General features: G+C 42.1%; 2 protein-coding genes across 5 annotated transcripts in view; both read left to right on the forward strand.

Annotated features, from left to right (window-relative positions):
- The window catches only part of LOC126195066 (uncharacterized), a 284997-nt gene that overhangs the window by 228167 nt on the left and 31087 nt on the right, over positions 1-25743 (forward strand). Inside the window, exon 3 of one of the 4 annotated variants that reach the window (XR_007538552.1) lies at positions 22203-22329. The exons of 2 other annotated variants lie outside the window; for them this stretch is intronic. Coding sequence is in view for 1 of the 2 variants with exons in the window: in XM_049933524.1 (XP_049789481.1) it covers positions 21628-21739 (112 nt within the window). In the remaining variant the exon portion in view is untranslated. Of the gene's footprint in view, positions 1-21627; positions 22330-25743 lie in introns of those variants that run through there. One more of the 4 variants, XM_049933524.1, reaches the window with a different exon arrangement.
- The window catches only part of LOC126195029 (uncharacterized), a 222394-nt gene continuing 211502 nt past the window's right edge, over positions 14852-25743 (forward strand). Inside the window, exons 1-2 of the mRNA XM_049933474.1 lie at positions 14852-14970; positions 20598-20947. Coding sequence (XP_049789431.1) covers positions 14904-14970; positions 20598-20947 — 417 coding nt within the window. The 5' untranslated portion in view covers positions 14852-14903. The remainder of the gene's footprint in view (positions 14971-20597; positions 20948-25743) is intronic.

Consider the following 25743-nt stretch of genomic DNA (forward strand, 5'->3'; position numbering starts at 1 on the left):
GTGTCTGGCTGTGACACCACAGGTCTCACATAAAATACTGAAGTATAGCCTTGAATATGAAAATAAGTGAGTGACTTGTCTTCTCTCACTCTACTGTAATTTTCACACTAATCCAATGCTATTTTATTATCATTTACATTAGAATAAAGCAACAAGATCAGTATAGCAACATTTATTTTGGCAGCAGTGACAGTACATCTGCGCCATTGTGATTATTAATACATATTCTGGGGTAAATTTGGTAAGAATTTTAGAACATGGCTCAATTGATTACATCCCTCATTTTTCCAACAGTACCACTCTTTATGTGACCTGCTGTTCTTGTGTGCTTTCTACTTCTCAGTATGGTATTACATATCGATACCACCCACTGGCATTCTACAGTTGGCACTGGAATAGTAGGTTTGCAAGTTTCTGTCTGATTCCAACGGCAGTCGTGCGGGCTCTGATGGTCCCAGTTGTGCATGCCCGCTGAGCCACGCCTCCAGTGACTCTAGGCCACGACCATCCTCTGCCGCTGTGATACTGGAAGGCCAGCGTCAGCGAGGCAGCCCACTTGCACTTGGGGTCTCAGAGCTACAACACCATCGTTAATGCCTAGTACAGTGAGCCTCCTACTTGTTGACTTTGTAATATCTGGACTCTGTTTCTTACTGTATTATTTGTAATGGGTCTTCATACAGTTAGAGAAATGCAAGTTAAATAAATCTTCTGTTTGTTGTGTTAACTTACTCGCTAATCATTTCTGCTCCTGTCCAGATTTCCTATGACCACAGTTGCTGCACCACTTCCCTTGCCGTTGTCTACGAAGTCGTACACAACACTTGATTTATTTTTTACCACATACATTATGCAGAATACTCTCTGCACACTAGTATTCTAGAATGGCAGACTCTAAATTCCTGTCATCACCCTGCTGACAGTCGAGAAATTCCGCTCACCAGCAGGACCTTCAAAAGCCGCCGATCCTCCCAAAACGCCTCTACTGATGAATTTTGTTCCATTGTGACAATGTGAGAACTTTCTGGTCATCCAAAGCACTGGCAACACTGTCGGCTCCAAGCAATTCTTTAAAACTGTCCGTTATATCCCCCACATCAAGGGAGAAGCAGGAAATAGTTTCCAGAGGCTTTAGATTTTTTTAAAATTTCTCTTCTGAATAGGGCAATGACTGTAAAATTGGTTCCCGTCAGATCACCGAAATCAAGCACTGTTAGACTTGGCTAGCCCTTGCATGGGTCAGCGTCCAGGTCTGCCGAGCACTGTTGGCCAGCGATTTGTAGTCAGTCCACGTGAGGCCAAATGAGGAGCTGCCTGAGTGACAAGTAGCAGCTCTGTCCACGGAAACTGGCAACAGCTGGGGAAGCGGTGTACTGACCACATGAGCCTCCATATCCGCGCCCAGTGATGTCTATTGGCAGAAGATGACACAACGGCCGGTCTGGACTGTTCGACATTGCAAGGGCAGGTCGGAGGGAATAAGTAAGTCTCTTCTGAATTTCTTGGCATAACTGACAAAGAAATGACACATATCGTTCTTTTATAATCTTTCAATAGTTTTGGCCAATACCACCTGTCGGTTCATTGAAAATAAATCTTAATTCGACTCATTCAGTATCCATCACATAATTTCTGAATCTTAACTCTGTCAAATCTTATCTCTTGAGATTATTTAAACGCTCAGAGGAACTAAAACTGACATACAGTTCAGCAGCAGTAGTTTTCATAGCAGCTGGAGAGATTCAACATACATACATCACAAAGAGTTTTGCATCACTTCGGTTCCGCGAATTCCAGAACCTTACAGAAAATTGGAATAGAGATCAACATAAACAACATTTCCGCTCTTTTTATTGCCTATGTGAGAAGAGGTGATGGTCCAGGTTGCTGTAGACACCGGTACCTCTAATACCCAGTAGCACGTCCTCCTGCATCAATGCATGCCTGTATTCGTCGTGGCATTCTATGCACAAGTTCATCATTCATCAAGGTACTGTTGGTCCAGATTGTCCCACTCCTGAATGGCGATTCGGCGTAGATCCACCAGGGTGGTTGGTGGGTCACGTCGACCATAAACAGCCCTTTTCAATCTATCCCAGGCATGTCGATAGGGTTCATGTCTGGAGTACAATCTGGCCACTCTAGTCGAGTGATGTCGTTATCCTCAAGGAAGTCATTCACAGGATGTGCATGATGGGGGCGCAAATTCTTGTCCATGAAGACGAATGCCTCGCTTACATGCTGCCGATATGGTTGCACTATCTGTCGGAGGATGGCATTCACGTATCGTACAGCCGTTACGGCGCCTTCCGTGACCACCAGCGCTGTACGTCGGCTCTACATAACGCCACCTCAAAACAGTACGGAACCTCCACCTTGCTACACTCGCTGTTCAGTCTGATCGGATTGCCTCCAAACACGTCTCCGACGATTGTCTGGATAAAGGCCTATGCGACACTCATCTGTGAAGAGATCCTGAGCGGTCCACTCTGCATGTTGTTGGGCCCATCTGTACCGCGCTGCATGGTGTCGTGGTTGCAAAGATGGACCTCGCCATGGACGTCGGGAGTGAAGTTGCACATCATGCAGCGTGTTGCGCACAGTTTTAGTCGTAACACGACACCCTGTGGCTGCACGAAAAGCAGGGCGGCGTTGCTGTCAGAGTTTCTCCGAGCCATAATCCGTAGGTAACGGTCATCCACTGCAGTAGTAGCCCTTGGGCGGCCTGAGCGAGGCATGTCATCGACAGTTCCTGTCTCTCTGTGTCTCCTCCATGTCCCAACAACATCGCTTAGGTTCACTCCGAGTCAGCTGGACACTTCCCTTGTTGAGAGCTCTTTCTGACACAAAGAACAATATCCACAGTCAACGTCTATCTTCAGGAGTTTTGAGATCTGGGGTGATGCAATACCTTTTTTGATTTGTGTATTAGCTTGAAATATGCGATTACAATCAGTGATTGTTTTAATGAATATTTCAAACATAGACCGGATAAGATTAACAGAGTACGTAGATAAAGTTCAAAGAAAGGCAGCACGTTTCGTAGTATCGAGAAATAGGGGAGAGAGTGCCATGGATGTGATACAGGATTTGGTGTGGACATCATTAAAACAAAGGCGTTTCTTGTAGCGGCGGGATCTTCTTACGAAATTTCAGTTACCAACTTTCTCCTCCAAATGGGAAAATGTTTTGTTGAGCCGACCTGCATAGCGAGAAAGCATTATCATAACAAAAATAAGGAAAATCAGAACTCAAAAGGAGAGATATAAATGTTCGTTTTTTCTGCGTGTGGTGTCACCGCCAGACACCACACTTGCTGGGTGGTAGCCTTTAAATCGGCCGCGGTCCGTTAGTATACGTCGGACCCGCGTGTCGCCACTATCAGTGATTGCAGACCGAGCGCCGCCACAAGGCAGGTCTAGAGAGACTTCCTAGCACTCGCCCCAGTTGGACAGCCGACTTTGCTAGCGATGGTTCACTGACAAATTACGCTCTCATTTGCCGAGACGATAGTTAGCATAGCCTTCAGCTACGTCATTTGCTACGACCTAGCAAGGCGCCATTATCATTTGCTATTTATCTTGTGATGCATGTACCGTCAAGAGCTATGTTCACCAATTATGGATTAAAGTTAAGTATTCCAGAAGCTACGTACTTTTTTTACTAGACTCAACTCCTTTAACTGTTCCAGACCTCACGCCAGCCTGCGTGAGCTTAAACGCGTGCCTTTCGGCTATCTCATAGTGGCTTGGCTGTCTTGCCAAGTCACAACACTGCGCTCTATTCGAGAGTGGAATAATGGAGAATTATTGTGGAGTTGGTTCGACTGTCCGTCTGCCACTCACTTAAGTTTGATTTGCAGTGCAGCCATGTAGCTGTAGATGTAGATGTAGATGTAGATGTAGATGAACTGAGTGGGTTTTGATGAAATCATAAGATGCAATTGTCCACCAGTTGCTTTCTTTATCCTCAGCTAATTTCAAGTGCAGCTTTGAAGCATTCTATTCGTCTAACTAAAATTTTGTTAATGGCTCTTATGCGAGACAACTAGCGCATACCTGACAACGTGTCTATTTCGAGCGGTTTCTTTACGGCCAGTGTTACATCCAGCAGAGAATATTCAGCTTGTCGCTTGGCAATGCACAAAAACCAGTTACGAACTTCTCTATCCACGTATTCAGAACGCGAAGGTAATGCTCTGCAAGAGTTTTCTGTAACTAGATGCAATAAGTGTGACACACGTGAGAAATTAGGAAGATGAAGCAGAGATTGTTTCCGAACAGAAGGTAATGAATGATGTTATCATAACATTGGCACCTGTACCCCACGACTTACTTAAATTAAGGCCACCTTTAGCTAGCTAATTTCTTAAACGGATTACTTAATGAGTCAACTTCTTCATCTATTTACAGCCATCTACAAAACGTAGTTATGAGCTCTTTCTTGTTTTGGCTAAAATAACGCAATATGATGCACAACGTTTTCTTGGTGTCAATGAAGGCACTATCACCCATGGTCTATCGCTCACGTCTTCACGGAACCCTCAAGCAAACACGGCGACATCACATCAGTAATCATCCCTGCACATTTAGTGTTACGCAGCTTCATTCTACTGAGAAATATAGATGACTTGTCAAAAACTGCCAACAAATCTTCTAGATACTTGCATCATACAATGTTGCTAGCTTCGAATTGTTACAACAAGCTTGTGAAAATTTTAGGGCCTGTAAATGCTGCTTACTGTTCGCATGGTTTTTTCTGTGTTTGTACAGAGAATTTACACAATTTGCAAAACGCTTTGGTTTCATCGCCGTTTGAACATGTGAGCCATCCTGACACAAACTGACGCTGTAATTCCCCACAACGGGCAGTTTTTATTAATGGAAACACCAAGCAAGCAGAAAGAGTCCAAAGACAATACCCAAGTCTGGGCCACAAATGAAACCAAGAACTCTACTGCGCCGCTTGGTTCTGACTACTGGGACTAAAAGAGTTTTTTTCTATATGTAATCGGTATGTTCATGGCGTGCAGGGTTGTCAAATTAAATCGAATATATTACTTGCCGAGTAAACAATACTTTTCCTCAACACATAATAATTTTGTGGGAATGAATGAGGTATCGCTAGAATTTATTTTTTGTTTCCGGCTTCTGACATTGCATGCCGATGTTGTGCTAAAACTTACTATTTACGTAAAATTTTAACGTAATAGAGATGCTCAGCTTCATAAATACATTTTTCGAAGCAAACTTATTAATCACTTATAAGAGAATCCCTTTTCATATTATCTTACTACAATGCAATTTTATTTGTTTTGAAATACTTATTAATTGGATAATTTGTACACAGACAATAATCGTGGCTACTACGATATTCCACTATTTTTGCCCGTCGAAAAGTTTGACTTTTATAAAAGACTGTATTTCCTGAAACGACAAACATATTTGTCACTGTGGCCTTGAATTGTGATTTACTTATTGCTACTAAGGCCAATCGTGCTTACATAAAGTATGAAATACAAATAAAATCTCAGGGTACAGTTAGAGGTAATTGTGGCCTTAGTGATATACCAGCGAACACAACATTGTAAACTATACATTTCGCATTTACTACAGTTTGGACACTGTTTATTTATTAAAAGGAAACACTCTTTTCATGTTGAATGCCACGGATCAACTTAACACTGTCCGTCCAGGCAGTCCTTTCCAGTTGACAAGAAGACAGTTGGCTACTGAAATTGCATTTCCGATCACTATAAACGAGTGACAGGAACAAACGACTCAAAGAGCAGGACTGTATTACCCAAATCCCCCCTTCACTTATAGATAACTGTACCTAGTCTATCCAAAGGTATCTAAATCACTTAACAATTCTGTATCCCTTAAAGAAAATGAAAAACAAAAGACACACGAAGATTACATTCTTACGTCAAATATCATTGAGACCGTGGTATTATAATGATCTATAAGGAGTTTTGCTGAAAATTATGTGCGTGGCAAAATATAATCAGACGGTGTTCAGGAAAGATAGATTAGGCAGAATTGGTGGTGAAGTGTTTGTGTCTGTTAGTAGTGGTTTATCTTGTAGTGAAGTCGAAGTAGATACTCCGTGCGAATTGGTATGAGTGGAGGTTATACTTAACAGCCGAACTAAGATAATAATTGGCTCCTTCTACCGACCCCCAGACTCCGATGATATAGTTGCGGAACAGTTCAGAGAAAATTTGAGTCTCGTAACAAATAAATACCCCACTCATACTTCAACCTTCCCTCGATGTGTTGGCAAAAATACTTGTTCAAAACCGGTGGTAGGCAGAAAACATCTTCCGAGATTGTCCTAAATGCTTTCTCCGAAAATTGTTTCGAGCAGTTAGTCCACGAACCCACGCGAATTGTAAATGGTTGCGAAAGCACACTTGATCTCTTAGCCACAAACAATCCAGAGCTAATAGAGAGCATCATGACTGATACAGGGATTAGTGATCACAAGGTCGTTGTAGCTAGGCTCAATACCGTTTCTTCCAAATCCACCAGAAACAAACGCAAAACATTTTTATTTAAAAAAGCGGATAAAGTGTCACTAGAAGCCTTCCTAAGAGACAATCTCCATTCCTTCCGAACTAACTATGCAAATGTAGACGAGATGTGGCTCAAATTCAAAGATATGGTAGCAACAGCAATTGAGAGATTCATATCTCATAAACTGGTAAGAGATGGAACTGATCCCCCATGGTACAGAAAACAGGTCCGAACGCTGTTGCAGAGGCAACGGAAAAAGCATGCGAAGTTCAGAAGAACGCGAAATCCCGAAGATTGGCTAAAATTTACAGACGCGCGAAATTTGGCACGGACTTCAATGCGAGATGCCTTTAATAGGTTCCACAACGAAACATTGTCTCGAAATTTGGTAGAAAATCCGAAGAAATTCTGGTCGTATGTAAAGTACACAAGCGGCAAGACGCAGTCAATACCTTCGCTGTGCAGTGCCGATGGTACTGTTACCGACGACTGTGCCGCTAAAGCGGAGTTATTGAACGCAGTTTTCCGAAATTCCTTCACCAGGGAAGACGAATGGAATATTCCAGAATTTGAAACACGAACAGCTCCTAGCATGAGTTTCTTAGAAGTAGATACCTTAGGGGTTGCGAAGCAACGCAAATCGCTTGATACAGGCAAGTCTTCAGGTCCAGATTGTATACCGATTAGGTTTCTTTCAGATTACGCTGATACAATAGCTCCCTACTTAGCAATCATATACAACCGCTCGCTCACCGATAGATCTGTACCTACAGATTGGAAAATTGCGCAGGTCGCACCAGTGTTTAAGAAGGGTAGTAGGAGTAATCCATCTAACTACAGACCTATATCATTGACGTCGGTTTGCAGTAGGGTTTTGGAGCATATACTGTATTCAAACATTATGAATCACCTCGAAGGGAACGATCTATAGATACGTAATCAGCATGGTTTCAGAAAACATCGTTCTTGTGCAACGCAGCTAGCTCTTTATTCGCACGAAGTAATGGCCGCTATCGACAGGGGATCTCAGGTTGATTCCGTGTTTCTGGATTTCCGGAAGGCTTTTGACACCGTTCCTCACAAGCGACTTCTAATCAAGCTGCCGGCCTATGGGGTATCGTCGCAGTTGTGCGACTGCATTCGTGATTTCCTGTCAGGAAGGTCGCAGTTCGTAGTAATAGACGGCAAACAATCGAGTAAAACTGAAGTGATATCCGGTGTTCCCCAGGGAAGCGTCCTGGGACCTCTGCTGTTCCTGATCTGTATAAATGACCTGGCTGACAATCTGAGCAGTTCTCTTAGGTTGTTCGCAGATGATGCTGTAATTTAAAGTCTAGTAAGGTCATCCGAAGACCAGTATCAGTTGCAAAGCGATTTAGAAAAGATTGCTGTATGGTGTGGCAGGTGGCAGTTGACGCTAAATAACGAAAAGTGTGAGGTGATCCACATGAGTTCCAAAAGAAATCCGTTGGAATTCGATTAATCGATAAATAGTACGATTCTCAAGGCTGTCAATTCAACTAAGTACATGGGTGTTAAAATTACGAACAACTTCCGTAGGAAAGACCACATAGATAATATTGTGGGGAAGGCGAGCCAAAGGTTGCGTTTCATTGGCAGGACACTTAGAAGATGCAACAAGTCCACTAAAGAGACAGCTTACACTACACTCGTTCGTCCTCTGTTAGAATATTGCTGCGCGGTGTTGGATCCTTACCAGGTGGGATTGACGGAGGACATCGATAGGGTGCAAAAAAGGGCAGCTCGTTTTGTATTATCACGTAATAGGGGAGAGAGTGTGACAGATATGATACGCGAGTTGGGATGGAAGTCATTAAAGCAAAGACGTTTTTCGTCGCGGCGAGATCTATTTACGAAATTTCATTCACCAACTTTCTCTTCCCAATGCGAAAATATTTTATTGAACCCAACCTACATAGGTAGGAATGATCATCAAAATAAAATAAGAGAAATCAGAGCTCGAACAGAAAGGTTTAGGTGTTCGTTTTTCCGCGCGCTGTTCGGGAGTGGAATGGTAGAGAGGTAGTATGGTTGTGGTTCGATGAACCCTCTGCCAAGCACTTAATTGTGAATTGCAGAGTACTCATGTAGATGTAGATGTAGATATATCATAAATTCACGATTATTACTTCACATTGATAGGTTCATTTTTAAAGATGTTTTTTGTGCATTCTTACAACTGACGTTATTCCAACGACTACACTCATTCAAAATATTGGTATTATTTAAAACTATAAAAGTGAGAAATTTGACACGAGTCACCTGAGTGACAAAAATATCGAACATTGCCTGGAGATAGGACTTGATGATCTTAGGGCTGAGAGCAAAAACAATAAAAAGCTTTGTAAACATTAAAGTTATACACATTATTACTAGATACAGACCCAAACAAATTTTTGTCACCGTTAATTCTTTGATGAAAATCGTTGCATGTGGCAATCTACTGCTTTTACCACATCGGCACTCAAATTGTTTTTAGCTTCAGACCATAAATGATTCATGTGACTAAAGACTCTTTTTCACATAGACATTGCTACATGCAGCCGTATTTTGTTCCAAAATTTTATTATATAAACGAATTTCTTTGCATGAACTATGTTTATCAATGTCTTCTTTGACGCTCGTACATATTTTAAATATCCAGGAGTTACTTTCCCTACATCCATGTAACTTAAAATAATAAAATGACAATTTTCGCATTCACACCAGTTTGTAAGAGAACCTTTGGCTCTTTAATAGGCTACAACAGCTTCATTCTGGAATTTATTTCTGTCAACCTCATTGAGGTTTTTCATTTCTTGGTTAGCTTTTGCTCCAAAGAAACTATCATTCCTACATGAATCAATAACCTCTTTTAATTTGAGCATAATATTATATTACTTTACAGGATGTATGTGTCTGGATACCAGAACTTCAATACGTTTCTGAAATAAATTTAATAAATAATGTACAAAATAAACATAGTACTCTGGCACTCCACTTTTTTCATTAGCGACAAAAGACTGAATAGGTTTATTGCATTATTTATCCCCTCTTCCCGGAAATACATTTTGATCACTTTCCAGTCAAACAAATGTCTTTCCATATTTGGCACTGCAGTTGTCCACCTAACTACTATATGGCGAAGAACGGTACGATATCTCAATTAACAAATGCAAAGAATTCTTTAAGCACCTCCACCCTTTCGACATTCAAAGAAAATTCACTATAAACTTTTAGCGCAAGACTTTCAACGTCGAAAGGTAATAATTTCACCCAGTATGTCACTGTATTCTGCAAGAAATGACAACTGCAGTTAGCTTTAAGGAGTTCAGGTTTTTGCAACTTCTGAAACACGGAGCAGGTATGACCATAATTGACCAAAGCATTGAGAGAGCAGTATATGCAACAAAATTAGTAAGCTCCAAACGAAATATTTCAAATGTTTTGACAGTAGTATTCGTAGCAGACTCTGATGTTTCATCCAGTTCTTCAAAAAACTGTAACTGGTAATTTACTATCCCATCTTTGCCATTACAGAAATTTACTACAAATGGGAAACATTTTCTCTTCCGTTTTTGGAAGCATCAGTATGTACCGAAAATGAACTGTTTTGATCATTTATTTTTTTACAACTGTTTCAATAAAATATGGCACCAAAACATTACTTGTGAGAGCCTCCAGTATTGTTCCACGTCACTGCTCATTTGAAGAGAATTGTCATTATAGAGTACGGAATCTAATTTATTGCCACAGTCAGAGGAATTACAATTGTATCTATGTTGTACTGTGTCAAAGGTCTTAGTAAGTTCAAATGCAGTATTTTCTCTTTTAAATCTCCAGAAGGTGAAACAAGAAATTTAATAAATTAATAGGCTAAGTTACTTTTTATTTTAATGGCAGACAAACGAACCAGAAAATACACAAAGCCAACTCAATATTTATAAAAACATAATCTGGCAACCAAACTCACACTTACATATTTCGTTACTCTACTAAGTACTGTTTAATCTCACTCAATAAGAACATATCGCAATGGCATGATTTCATATGTTGTGTTTACGTCATAATTTTATTTATTCTAAAAATAAAATGAAAATCCTTTATTTTCTCCTTTTTACATTCCTTTAAACAAGGTTGAAGCTCTAGTCCACATCAATAAAGCATGTAAAAAGTACAGAAATCTTGTAACTTGGCTTCCCAATCACGCCTGATATCTTCACACAATAATCAGAGCAGGTAATAGATACCTACTTCCTCACAGAACTAGAAGTAACAAAAAGAAGCAAACACAACAATAAACTCGCTTCTGTCTGTTTTCCGAGTCCAGGTGATCGCAATCTGTTGAACACCTGTGAACTGCTGTGTGCCTCTACAGATATTTGAATGTTTGAAAAGAGAGTATTTGTAAGTTAGTATTCTGATATTTCATAACTCACTCGCATAATTCGCTTAATAAGAAAATTTACAAAACAGTTGCTTTCTGAATCATGCACTTCTTTGAACGGCATGCACATGAAATTTGTTTCACCCCACATCCACTAAGCAATTGTATTCCCAAATTCTGTAGAAACGTACGCTACCACATATTGTGTCAACCGTTTTAATTTGGGTTTGACTTCATGGTCGCGATGATCAATATAGTTCAGATGCCGAGTAATACCTGTCGTGGCGGCCCCTCATTGTTAGAGGGCTCGCAGAACCGACACGCAAGATGGGTTGCTAACCTCCATTCAGCAGCGCGGAGAGAAAAATCGGCAGAGGACAGAAACATTAATAGACTTTCCAAATAAACACGGAACTACTTGGCCAGTCAACATGTGACAGTGTTCCACCAATCGGAAGTCATAATGACTTTTGTAGCACTCCGCCGACATGGCTTTATAAGCACACCTAGACAGTTAGACAGGCAGTGTTTACCAATCGCTAGGAAGAAATGGGTTCAAATGGCTCTGAGCACTATGGGACTTAACTTCTGAGGTCATCAGTCTCCTAGAACTTAGAACTACTTAAATCTCACTAACCTGAGGACATGACACACATCCGTGCCCGAGGCAGGATGCGAACCTGCGACCGTAGCGGTCGCGCGGTTCCAGACTGTAGCGCCTAGAACCGCTCGGCCACTCCGGCCGGCGAAAGCGCTAGGAACAGCTCCGGACAATACGGACGCCGGCTCTAGCCTTGTATTCATTCGCCTTAGCCTTGTAGTAGCACGTTGTATTTGGTAGAGTAGCTTTGGTCGGTATTTTCTTCCGTTGCATTGTTTCCTTAACTGTTTTTCTACCACAGAATTGTGTTTTCTTTTTTTTTTGTTTGTTTGTTCCGCGTTTAAAACTTGATGTATGACAAGAATGCGTTTTTTTTCTTTAGTTATAAAAAAGGATCTTCAAATTGACAGCTAGTTCTCTCCTGCCGACCGCAGTACACTATAATACCCAAAAACCTGACGCTGATCAGTAGGCTTGTGCATTGTTTCAGTTGGCCTGTTATAACAGCGTCGGTATTTCCATCTTTTATTTCCTTTTCTCTCAGAGTTTATTTTATTACTTCTGTGTGATTGAGTGTGTTTTCCAGAACAGATAGGTTACAGACCGTTAATGGTTTTGAAAATATATGCTATTTTCCAAACTGTGTTGGTGCTGCATGTAATTATAGAGTCTACCAAGGAAGAAGTCAGCGTCTACATCAATCATAAAGACCTCCATTCGTGGGTGTCGGTAGAAATTGTTGCAGGGGCACCGTGCTCTAAAATTTTCATTTTTGGTAGGACTCTTACAACACGTGTCATGCCACAAAACTAATTCTTATAAGTGACAAAAAAATTTTTCAACATCCTTGACAATTGATGATTGTCCACTCAGTAAGTGAATAAAATTTTCTTAGCTCAGATTCCAGAAGTGGCATTGAAGGGGGAAGGAACGCCCCCTCTTACCCCCATCCTCGTTGTATATACTAGAGTTTGTGGCAGTCTCCTTGCATTTGTAAATATTGAGAATCAAGTGTGTCAAGAGGGGAGTAAATGGCATTTCTGCTCTCGTCTGTTACTATAAAGTTTTCGAGAGCACAAACCACTATGAAAATGTCCTGTTTTATAAGAATTTGCGTTCACAGTTAAAACGTGTGCATGTAAGTCTCAAAATTTTCAACAGCCAATTATGCGTTGAGGGCTTCCTAAGGGTAGGGCTTCATTTTATACACTAAAGAGCCAAAGAGACTGGTACACCTGCCTAATATCTCGTAGGGCTCACGCGAGCACAGCACGCAGAAGTGTCGCAACACAACGTGGCATGGAATCGATTAATGTCTGAAGTAGTACTGGAGGGAATAGACACATGAATGCTGCAAGGTTGTCCATAAATTCGCAAGAGTACGAGGGGGTGGAGATCTCTTCTGAACAGAACGTTGCAAGGCATCCCACATATGCTCAATAATGTTCATGTCTGGGAAGTTTTGTGGCCAGCAGAAGTGTTTAAACTCAGAAGAGTGTTCCTGGAGCCACTCTGTAGCTATTCTGGACGTATGGGGTGTCGCATTGCCCTGCTGGATTTGCCGAAGTCGGTCGGAATGCACAATGGATGTATTAGGGGTCCCATTCACTCCAACCGCACACGGCGCACGCTATTACAGAGCGTCCACCTGCTTACTCACTCCCCTGCTGACATGCAAGGTGCATGGACTCATGGGGTTGTCCTCATACCCGTACAAGTGCAATCTCTCGATACAATTTGAAACGAGACTCGTCCGGCCAGACAACACGTTTCCAGTCGTCAACAGTCCAACGTCGGTGTTGACGGGCCCAGGAAAAAAAAGAGCGCATATCGATGATGTTTCGTTAAATGGTTCGTACGCTGACACTTCTCATGGCTCAGCATTGAAATCTGCAGCAATCTGTGGTAGGGTTGCAGTTCTGTCATGTTGAACGATTCTCTTGAGTCGTCATTGGTCCCGTTCTTGCAGGATCTTTTTCCAGCCGCAGTAATGTCGTAGATTTGTTGTTTTGCCGGATTCCTGATATTCACGGTACACTCGTGAAATGATCGCACGGGAAAATTCCCACTTGATCGCTACTTCGGAGATGCTGTATCCGATCGCTCGTGCGCCGACTATAACGCCAAATTCAGGCTCGCTTAAATCTTGATAATCTGCCATTGTAGCAGCAGTAACAGATCTAACAACTGCGCCAGACACTTGTCTTATATAGGCGTTGTCGACCGCAACGCCGTATTCTGTCTGTTTACACATGTCTGTATTTGAATACATATGTCTATACCAGTTTCTTTGGCACTTTAGTGTTTATATCCTTTTTTTAAGCAGTCAAACAACGCAAAATCGTTGTATTTGAAAATTATGGGACTTACATGCACATGTTTTGACTATGAACGCTAATTCTTCTACGCCAAAAAATTTTCAGAGCAGTTTGTGCACTCAAAACTTTCTAGTAAAATACGACAGCACCAATTCCATTCATTCGCCGCATGGTACGTTTGATTCTCAAGATTTAAAAACTCCAGGAGGCTGGCGGAAATACAAAAAGAGCAGAAAGAAATATACCGCTGGAACTCATAAACATACATAACTGACCCGTGAGCCAAGGAAGTGCGAAATGAATTTACAGATTACTCTGTACCACTAGAAGGAGAACAAGAAAGGCGATACAGATGACTTTAAATTTCAGATGATTTCTTATGTGAGCGTAAACCTATATACATTTTTAGTAATAAACATTTTTGATGAATATTAAATCTGCTTCACTCATCCAATCGTCGTCTCTTTCCTCTGGTGAGTAGGCGTGAAACGTAAGTATGAAATAAATCCCATTTACTTCTACACAAATCATCTCCAATTCGTATAGTTTTTCGTGTCAACGCTTAATTAATTGCCTGGAGATACTGAGTGCGCAAATTGTGAATTTTTTTACGTGTCTCCTCTTCTCTAATTTCAAACTCCACAGAATATTTTACAGTGCGCCCTGTTCTTAATCCTGTTTTTGAAAACCACGTATTGTGTGTGTCACACAACACAGGAACACACTCGACTCTTTAAATTAACTGCTGCGTTTTTTCAGTGGTCAACAAGTACTTCAACACCGACATTTCGTACTGTCCACGCACAACTTCTGTGAGTGTCTCAAAAACTTGCAGCAACTGGCAAGTTCAGCGAGTAGTTCCAGAAAGGTTCAAGGAACTAGGAAACGTTTTCTCTAGGTTGCGAAAGCAGCTTCTACGACATTACGAAGGAAGTCAGCTTCCGTGGGTGCTTCCATGTCCTGTCGACTGCCAGAAGTGGTTTCTTCAAGGCACTTGCGGAAATTTACCTGATAGTGGACACGCGCCGCAATATAAGCGGGTGGCGACGGGTGGCCTCTTCAGTCCGAAGAACTCCACGATGTCCGCTCTGCTGCTGCTGGCTCTTCTCGCCATGGCTGGCCACGCCTCCCCGCAGCCCCACGCAGGTACAGTGCTGACCCCAACACGTACCACCCACACCTCGTCCCTCACAGTGAGCTTCTTCATTTTTCATTATAGTCCGTGTCTATTCGCCTTAAGTTCAAACTGTGAACCGAAGCTCAATGTAAACTTACTTTTGAAACACCAGTTTTGCTTACTCTTCCATTTTTTCTCTTGTCCATCTATTCCTCATTTACATCTACATTTGTGGCTGTACTCCACAAGCTACCTTATGGTGTACGGCGGTTGTACTTTGTATACCATTGACTCTTCCAGCTCTCCCGTTGTAGCCGCAAATAGTACGCGGGAAGAACGATTGCTACCAAGCTTCCGTGTGAGTCTGGATGCCTCTAACTATATGTTCAAGCCATTTTCGCATGATATAGATAGTAAGTAGTAGTACATAGGTTGATTCAAATGGTTCAAATGGCTCTGAGCACTATGGGACTTAACATCTATGGTCATCAGTCCCCTAGAACTTAGAACTACTTAAACCTAACTAACCTAAGGACATCACACAACACCCAGTCATTAAGTTGATTCTTCCAAGAAACTACACTCATGGAATTCTAAGAGGAATCCATACTGTGCTTGGCAAAGTCTTTGTTGTAGCTACAGCCGCTGGAGTTGAACACCTCTGCGACTCTTTGGTGATTGTTAAACGAACTTGTCACGAAAGGCCTTGCTCTTCTGTGGGTATTCTCTATCTTCACCATCAGTACTGTACGTGTGCGAGTCCCAAACTGCAGAGCAATATTGAGGTGTCAGTCGAGAAAGGATTTCGTTATGTTATCTCCTTCCTGTCCGCCGCTTGTGGTCTCGCGGTAGCGTTCTCGCTTCCGAGCACGAGGTCCCGGGTTCGATTCCTGGCGTGGTCAGGGATTTTCACCTGCATCGAGATGACTGGGCGTTGTTGTGTCGTCTTCGTCATCATCATTCATCCACATTTCGGTCGGTGGAAGGCAATGGCAAACCACCTCCACTAGGACCTTGCCTAGCACGGCAGTGCGGGTCTCCCGCATCGTCCCCCTACGCTCTGTGAAGGAGTATGAGACTCCATCATCTCCTTCCTGGCGGGACCACGGTTCCTCAGATGTAGCCCAATGAGTCAGTTTGGAACCTGCCACACCTACGATTAGTTTCATGTGGTCGTTACATTTTAAACCGCTTCGTAACCACATTTCTAGACATGTTGGATGTTACTGCTTCCAACGCGTGTTTAGCAGTCTTGTAACCATATAATAACGCGCAATACTTTACATTTGTGTATTTTGAGAGTCAACTGCCGCTCCCTGTGCCAAGTAACGATCTTATGCAGGTCTTGCATTTCGCTACAACGTCTTCTTTTGTATACAACGGCATTATCCGACATATGTCTTGGAGCCTCCGACTTTATCCAATAGCCTATTTGCACATGTTATCACGCATTATCCAAAATACAAAAATAATGAACTGTTTCTATGACATCACTGTTGATTTACACAATTTTCAATATGACATTAGCTTTTATCACTGTACTTTTTCTACATAAAATTACAAATCTGAAGGCCGATTTAACTCGGCGTGGATACGACTCACTTGCCAGCCGAAGTGGCCGTGCGGTTAAAGGCGCTGCAGTCTGGAACCGCAAGACCGCTACGGTCGCAGGTTCGAATCCTGCCTCGGGCATGGATGTTTGTGATGTCCTTAGGTTAGTTAGGTTTAACTAGTTCTAAGTTCTAGGGGACTAATGACCTCAGCAGTTGAGTCCCATAGTGCTCAGAGCCATTTGAACCATTTGAACGACTCACTTATTTAGGGGGAAGAAGGGGAGTGGGGAGTTGGGGGGGGAGGAGGGGAATGAATCATCTCACCATCGTTCACGGTCGTTCGACGTGTGGTGACATCGGCAGCAGACGCTGAGCCGTTACGGCGTGTCGCCTCGTAGCGGTGACGTCGAGTTCGCAGCACTCATTAGCGAGCCTCCTATGGCCAGGTACGGAATCCGAAACAGATACCGCGGTGTCGGGAGGCAGATGTAGGCGATGGATGGAGGAGCCCCACGGCCTCTTGCTTCCACGCTGTCTCCCCAACTGTGCTATATCTTACGTACATGGCGGAAAAACTGTCGGTTATAAATAAACTGAATTATCGCTATCGGCCGCGAGAGCACAGCATTGTAAATATCATCGTTGGCTTGTTAGAGTTCCATGATTTGTAACAAACTTCTTTCGTGATTTAACTAATAATTTTTTTCTGATAGTAGACTGGACTACGGCATGACGTATTTTCAAAAGAGGTGTACTTCTATTGTTAGAAAAATAAACGACAGCCCCCATTCCTGCAAGATATCAGAAGATATTAATTTTTGTCAATATACGCTCTTGTAAGAAGCTGAATATATACTGTAATAGTTGAGCATTGAGAAGAAATTTTTTATGAAATAATAATTGTTATATTAAAAGGTAAAGTTTTTCTCATTTCTCAAGTGAATATTATGCTCATCTGTCCTCTCCTAGTAACTACGATACAAAGTGTAAGCAAGAAGTCTCAGGATTTTGAATTCTAGGTAATAGTGTGCGAGTCCTGTTTAATAACGCGGTCTTTTGGAATAAAAAGATTCTTTTTTGTGAAAAGCGAAAATTTGTGGAACTTGCCCTACCGACACAGACTATCATAGTTGTTCAGAATCGTATCCTTCTGACTTGCTCTTCAATAACAGCGTCAAGAATTTTTCAGAGCTACATTACGACGCAGATCTTGAAAAGCTGTTTCTTACGCTGCACTCTGGGGACGCCACGCATTACTGCAAAATTAATAATTTACACTTTTTCAGCCAGAAAGACAGTAATTAAGATCCACAGCACTAGATATTTTATTTTTGAAGAAAAAGTCAGTTTCAATTTTCATATTAAAAAGTAACACCGAAGGACAGATTTATTTAAATCATTTAATACTAGGAAGGAAAGAGGACCTGGTAAGAGTAGGGAACAATAGTTACAATCTATTTTACAGGGAAAAGTTTCGAGGCTGCCTGTCTGTTTCTTCTTTTGGTTTATCACTCGTAATTTTTCTATTGGCCAAGGGATGGTCATTAGAACACAAACGTGAATAGTCGTATTGTTGCCAATTTTCCCAATGATTTTAGAAAATCTAATGGAATGTCATCTATGCCTTCTGACTTGTTTGATCTTAAGTACTCCAAAGCGCTCCTAAATCCTGATTCTAATACTGGATCCCTTCTCTCTTCTAAATCGACTCCTGTTCTATCACATCTGACAAATCTTCCCGCTCATAGAGGCCTTCAATGTGTTCTCTCCAGCTATCCGCTCTCTCCTCTGCATTTAACAGTGAAATTCCCGTAGCACTCTTTATGTTACCACCCTTGCTTTTTATGTCACCGAAGGTTGTTGTGACTTTCCTCAATGTTGAGTCAGTCCTTCCGACAATCATTTATTTTTCGCTTTATTCACATTTTTCATGAGGCCACTTCGTCTTAGCTTCCCTGCACTTCCTATTTACTTCATTCCTCAGTGACTTGTATTTCTCTATTCCTGAATTTTCCTGAACATTTTTATATTTCCTTCTTTCATTGATCAACTGAAATGTTTCTTCTGTTACCTATACCCATGGTTTTTTCGCAGTTAACTTCTTTGTACCTATGTTTTACTTTCCAACTTCTGTGACAGCCTTTTTTAGATATGTCCATTCCTCTTCAACTGTACCGCCTACTGAGCTATTCCTTACTACTGTATCTATAATCTCAGAGAACTTCAAGTGTGTCTCGTCATACCTTAGTACTTCTGTATCCCACTTCTTTGCGTATTGGTTCTTCCTGACTAATGTCTTAAACTTCAGCCTAGTCTTCTTCACTACTACTTTGTGATGTGATTGTATATCTGCTCCTGGGTACGCCTTACACTCCAGTATCTGATTTCAAAATTTCTGTCTGACCGTGATGTAATGTGACTGAAATCTTCCCGTATCACCCGGCCCGTATCACCTCTCTCTTACCTCCTCCTCTTGTGATTCCTGGACACAGTATTCACTATTACTAGCTGAAGTTTATTACAGACCGTGATTAATCTTTTTCCTCTCTCATTCCTTGTCCCAAGAGACAAATTCTCCTGTAAGCTTTTCTTCTACTCCTTCCCCTACAGCTGCATTCCAGTCCCCCATGACTATTAGATTTTCATCTCCCTTTACGTACTGTATTACCCTTTTGATATCCTCATACACCTTTTCTATCTCTTCATCTTCAGGTTGCGACGTCGGTATATGTGGCTGAACTATCGCTGTCGGTGTTGGTTTGCTTTCGGTTCTGATGAGAACAACCCTATCACTGAACTGTTCGCAGTAACACACTCTCTGCCCTACCTTCCTATTCATAACGAATCCTACTCCCGTTATACCGTTTTCTGCTGCTGTTGATATTACCCTATACTCATCTGACCAGAAATCCTGGTCTTGTTTCCTCTTCACTACACTGGCCCCTACTATATCTAGATTGAGCCTTTGAATTTCCCTTTTCAGAATTTCTAGTTTCCCTACCAGATTAAAGCTTCTGGCATTCCAAGCCCCGACTCGTAGAGCGTTGTCCTTTCGTTGATTATTCAGTGTTTTTCTCATGGTTACCTCCGCCTTGGCAGCCCCCTCCAAAGATGCGAATGGGGTAGTGTTCCGGAATCATTTGCCAATGGAGAGATCATCATGACACATCATGGTACCGCGTCATAATGTAAACAACTACTGCTGCTGGAGAAAAACCAACGTTTCGGCCACGATTGCAGTGGCCTTCTTCCGGGAAGACCCAGCCCGGATCTCTCACCTTCGACTTCCATCTCTCTGGCTCAATGAAAGATGCGCTCCCCAGGAATGATAGGTATGGCTACCGGTAAGAGGATGTAATTCAATAGGTCATAATGGTCAAAGTGCCCTGATACAGCAAGATGTCGACCAGTAGAGTGGTATTACGAGGTTATACAGGACCTGCCAGTAAGGTGACGTAAAGCCGACGCACTGAACGATAATATGCGTTGAAAAATAGCCTCACAAGGCTGAGTACACCCCGCTTGCCAACAGCGCTCGGAAGATCGGATGGTCACCCATCCAAGTGCCGGCCACACCCGACAGCGCTTAAGTTCGGTGATCTGACGGGAACCGGTGTAGCCACTGTGGCAATGCCGTTGGCGAACAATTACAAATAGGACGTTCATATTCAGAGGACATGTACAGTAGTATGTTCTGCAGAAATGATTAACATTTCAGTCTCTTCGATTTAGCATGTGTCCTGTTGCCTGCTAGGCACAGGATCCACCATGGGCCCTGATAACTTGTTGCATGCATGACAGCATGGACGCGTTTGAGGAGCGAATGGCGTCCTGTTATACAGATATCGAAGCTGCATTCACCTGGTTCCAAAGTTCATCTGAGGTGGTTAGCAAGACCCAGAAGAAGGCCGCTGCAATCGTGGCCGAGACGTTGGTTTTCCTCCAGTAGCAGTGGTTTTTTACATTATGACGCGGTACCATACCTAGAAAACTTTTATGTCGACTGACTCTGGCCGCGCAAACCTACGCAATTATATTTTTGCAGCCTGTTGTGAAACTCAGTTATCAGTGCAGTTATAATGACATTTCTATTCAAATTACAGGCTGTTCGGTGGACGTAAACAAATCCAAGATGCCATACCCTCAGCCGCTGCTGCTGAAGCCCGGCGGAAGCAAAGACGTGCACGGCTTCGTCACGCCGGACTCCTCGGGGAAAATATTGCTCAGCCAGAACCAGCAGATCATCGTCGCGTGTCCCGACAACGCCCTCGTTGTGACGAAACAGCCGCTGGCGACAGCCACCTGCTTCTCCGGCACCACCTTCACCATCGGCAGTACGCCCTACAACTTCAGTGATCTCGGATGCGTGTCCCAGCCGAAACCATCGGAGCGGAATCCGGCCAAAACGTGCGGCAGCAGAAGTCAGTATCAGGAGATCCAGCTGGGCTTCCAGGTCGGCCCCGACTTCTATACGCTCATCGACGCCTGCTTCGACGTTCGCTCCTACAGCACGGTGTACGACCACTTCACGATGGTCCGCGAAATAGGGGGCAGCCAGACCGGTTTCCCCCGGCCCGACTGGTTGAATGGCACCTTCTTCCCCAACATTGACATGGATAATCAATACAAAAGGGCCACGCAGATCGACACGGTCGGCAGGCTGCTGGGGGACCCTAAGTTGGGGTCCAAGTACATTTCTCTAAAGACCGACTACTTCCTTTCCAAAGGACACCTCACTGCTAAGTCTGATTTCAGTCTTGGCGCGCAGGAATACGTCACATTCTTCTACATGAATGCTGCGCCGCAGTGGCAAACGTTCAATGGTGGCAACTGGAAACTCTTGGAGGACAATGTACATTCCTACGCTGCAACAAACAGCGTCGAGCTGCAAATCTACACGGGTACGCACGGAATCACAACGCTGCCCAACGTGAGAAATGACGAGACGGAGTTGTATCTTTATACTAACGGCACAAACTACATTCCAGTGCCGAAGCTCTTTTGGAAGATTCTGTATAGAGAGGATACTGGGGCAGCTGTAGTGTTCCTAGGTGTAAACAATCCGTACATTGACAAACCTGGCTCTGACTACTTCATCTGCAAAGACGTGTGCACCAAGATCAACTGGTTAACCTGGAAGGCCAATAACCAGAAGATGGGCTACTCGTACTGCTGCGAATATGCAGACTTCAAGAGAGTCGTGGCCGACGCACCCAACCTCAACGTTACCTCTCTGCTTACCTAAGCCTCTCAACTGGAAGGCACTTCGAATTAAATTCAGAAATCACAAGGAAGCCACACCAGACGAAAACCGTATTCCGGACTTCTATGGGATCCAACAAAGAATGTAAATACATCTGTAAGTCTTTATTTTGGATAGTTCACAGTCCTTGAATTTTACTGATATCAGTATTCCACTTGAAGCTTCTTTGTGCCTTCTTTGAACGCATATTCCTAAAGTTAAGAGATTATGGCGACTTTTGATTTACACATTCCGATTCTCTCTTGAAACTTATGTCTACCAATTAGAGTAAATTTATCCAGTACAAGTAATTTTGCTATATTTGTGACATATTTATTTTAGAGAAAGTTTGGTTATTGGATGGCAACATGGGAATACTAGCAATTATGTTTATATGGTATACGGAGCACAGTTAATTTCTCACCTTTTCCGTCTTTACTACTTAGGTGCATAATTATAGAACAAGGTTACAGAGGAGGAAACATGATGAATGTACATGACAACAAAATCCGATGTAACGTATTTCCTAACTTAAACATAATTTGTATGTATGCATTTCTGAAAAATAAAAGAAAATTTGGATGTAAAAACAATACTTTGTGCTCAAAACTACAATGTGAATGAAGACAGATGCATATTTTAGATTTTATCTTTATGTTATTAAGTTATGGAAGTATTCTCATTACATATCAGTCATTCAGACTAAGCGTTTCTTCTGCATGTATATCTTTTTGTATAACGAACCGGTAAGACAAAATTCAGCGACATTTGAGACTGTATCATCAATATACTCCGTCTCTTAGGGAAAGCGGTTGCAAGAAGAGATATTAAACGAGAATGTGCTGTACACGGAACAAGCAACAAAAGGTGTAATTTTATGTTTGGAATTACCAAAAGTACAAGACTTCTTCAGTAGGAGAGTTGTCGCACTATTGTGTAGTGTTGCTCCGCTTCGAATCTCTGCTATTTTTGTGTATTTTACTCTTATGAAGCCAAATCGCATGTACGTGTTACTACTGGACATCATACTGAAAGTCAACAGCGAATGCATACTCTGTAGCGTCCTGTATGTAGAATTTTGTCAATGGGCCATCGACCAATTCTTCTTACTTAGACGTCACAATCTTCGCTAATTCACTAATACTTTCTTTCATACAGTCATGTCTATGATACCAAGCATCGACTTAGAGTACTAAATAGTGTGTGTGTGTGTGTGTGTGTGTGTGTGTGTGTGTGTGTGTAATAGTATTGCAACACCGCATCTTAAGCGAATCTTTCACTGTATTTCGAACTAACATTTGCACAAACATTTGAAGACGTGTCAGATATTCGTTAATATATTGTTCAGGAACATTTCAGGAGTTACTATAATACAACAGCTGACGTAATCCTGGCATTCTCCAGCTATCGTTTGTTAAAGGCTATGCCTCGTCACTGTCACTTTTCACATCTTTTGTCTGTACTTTTTTCGTAATTTCGGTGCCCCATGCTCTGCATCAGTTTATGTATAATCTTGTTTCTTGGTTTTCTTCTGCCTTTATTTCCAAGTCTCTGTACATCGAAAACGTTTCGGAGTTGCAATTATACCTTAGAATGAGCCCGAAAAGGGATAATTTACTTTCACCGGTGACTCTGAGGTGATTTTTCTGTGTACTTTTTCCTTTTAATACTACTAAATTTATTTTCCTTTCCATCCATCTACTTTGATCACCCTCTTTCAGAAGCACATTTGTGTCTTTTTTTTTTCTTCTAGACGTTTTACAAAATCTAGGTAAAATCTTCAATTTCGAGCCCTATGCTGCTATATTCTTCAAGGACCTATGATGTTCACGTTTAGCGTGACACTGTCTACAACCAGTGGCCATTTCAGTTACAAAAGGGGACATTTCCTGTGCTTGTTCTAAAGAAGTAGGATTACTGGATGAAATTTTTTGGGCTACTATTAGCGGGTCATCACCAATAGACGGGTAGCGAAACACGCAGCTCAAGTGAGGGGGAATGTTTATCAAAATACCGCATACATGACTTCCTCTCGTTTGCTTGTGTTTCTCGCGCACCATTACCGCTTATTTTCTTCCTTGCTGGCGGGAAACAACGAAGCTGGAATCCTACTGAAATCATCCCTATTAACACTTGATTACTAAATCATAAAATTTAAGGCTGCAGAAGGGTGTAAAACAGGATATTTTGTACTTAATTTGGCATGTAGAACATTTGAGAACTAATAATTGTAATTAACTAACGCATAAAGTATAAATTGTGAATCCGTGTGAATAAAACTGAAGTAGTAAACTGTATGGTAGTTCAGCAGTAATGTAACATTTCCCTCCCTTGATTTTCTAGGTTTAAAACTACTTTCGCTCTTAGATGGCTCAACTGCGTATCTACATCCCTGATGGCGAAAGCCACGAACCTGGAAGCCTGTATCATCTTTACTGAAATTGTATTCGCTCTCAGAAGGTCTACCGGTTCTCGGACTTTCTATCTATAAATGTTGCGGTTGCGTTCCTTGGCCAGGATACGTATGTTGTAGAAAATCTGTATCTTGGCTGCAATTCTCGTAATGTTCCGCTAGCGCGGATTTCACACTTCGTGTTAACAGCACGTGGCGTTCGTGTTGTTTGATGCATACCGCACAATAACCCTGGGTTCGGCGCAGGGCGGCGGTGGGGTGGGTGGACTGCTGTGGCTTGTTGTGGGGCTACGGCGGGACGAAGCCTCTCCGTCGTTTCTAGGTCCCCGGTTTCAATACACACAATACACAAGTATGGCGATCAAGAACATCCTTGCCGTTCCCCCTCTTCTGATTTTTTCTGTGCTTATGCTTCCATAAGTTTCTATAGTTTTTGTTTGGTACAAGTATAAGTTTAATAGCACTCTCCATTCCTTCGAATCTCGGCATATATCGTTCTTCCTTTAGAAGAGTCATTTCCACTGAATGTTATCATATGTATTACCGAGATCAAGACTTCTGTTCTAACCTATTTCACATTCTACCTCATCTCTTACGTAATCATAATTTACATTCTTCCACGTTGACTGCAAGCCGAAGCCTTTCAGGCACAGTATTTCTATTGTTTGTGGACTAAAAGACTGCATATGTCGTAGAGTGTCAAAATACTTCTGTTCCTTGGCATTGCTCAGACACCGCATATTCATAGCTAGTCGATATTTGCTATGCATTGATCTACCGGCACCAAAATCAGCCAATTTCTTCTGCCAAAGTAAACACTCTAATAAAAAATACATGAATCATTTATACTAATTTAAAAATGTAGATCCAAAGATGTAATACTGACGGGTGCATGTAGCATTCAGTATTATGTTGCTGGTAATGTTGAGAGAAGATGAAGCCGGATGCTGCTACATTATACTTTGCTTTCGTAAAGCGCTATGGAGTTCCTTCGAACGGATCTCCATTTTTATTTTTGGAATCAATAGTCTTCTGTGTGGTTGATGACATCCGCCATGAATTTCTCCCTTAATCTCAGAGCAGCACTTGCAGTCTGAGTCGACAAGTATTTGTTGGATACATTCCAGCCACTACCTCACCCTACACTTCTTACCCTCTAAAGCTCCCTCCAGTGCCATGAAAATTATTCCCTGATGTCGCCATCATCGTGTTCCTTATTGTTGTCAGCATTTTCCATGTGTTGCTCTTTTTCTGTGGAAAGCCTCATCACCCTTACGATACAACCATGTTATAACATAACCACAGACTGTTTCATAAGTGCTCGCACTTATGGCTGTACAAAATGGTTTAAAATTTGACTTTGCAAATTGAAATAAAGTCCGACATTCAGGAACTAACACAACACCTTTTCTTCACTTTCCGCCCAAATATTACTTATCAGAAGGCTATGAGCCATCCATTTCGAAAGCTCGAGTTACTACACTTGCGTCACAAAAAGGATATAAATACAGTTTGTGTATTCTGTACCAGCTGTGCTTTATTTCACCCTTCATCACTATAGCTGTTGCGACATTCTTCATTTTAATTAACATTT

The sequence above is a fragment of the Schistocerca nitens genome, chromosome 1 (assembly GCF_023898315.1).
Source record: "Schistocerca nitens isolate TAMUIC-IGC-003100 chromosome 1, iqSchNite1.1, whole genome shotgun sequence".
Classification (NCBI taxonomy): domain Eukaryota; kingdom Metazoa; phylum Arthropoda; class Insecta; order Orthoptera; family Acrididae; genus Schistocerca; species Schistocerca nitens.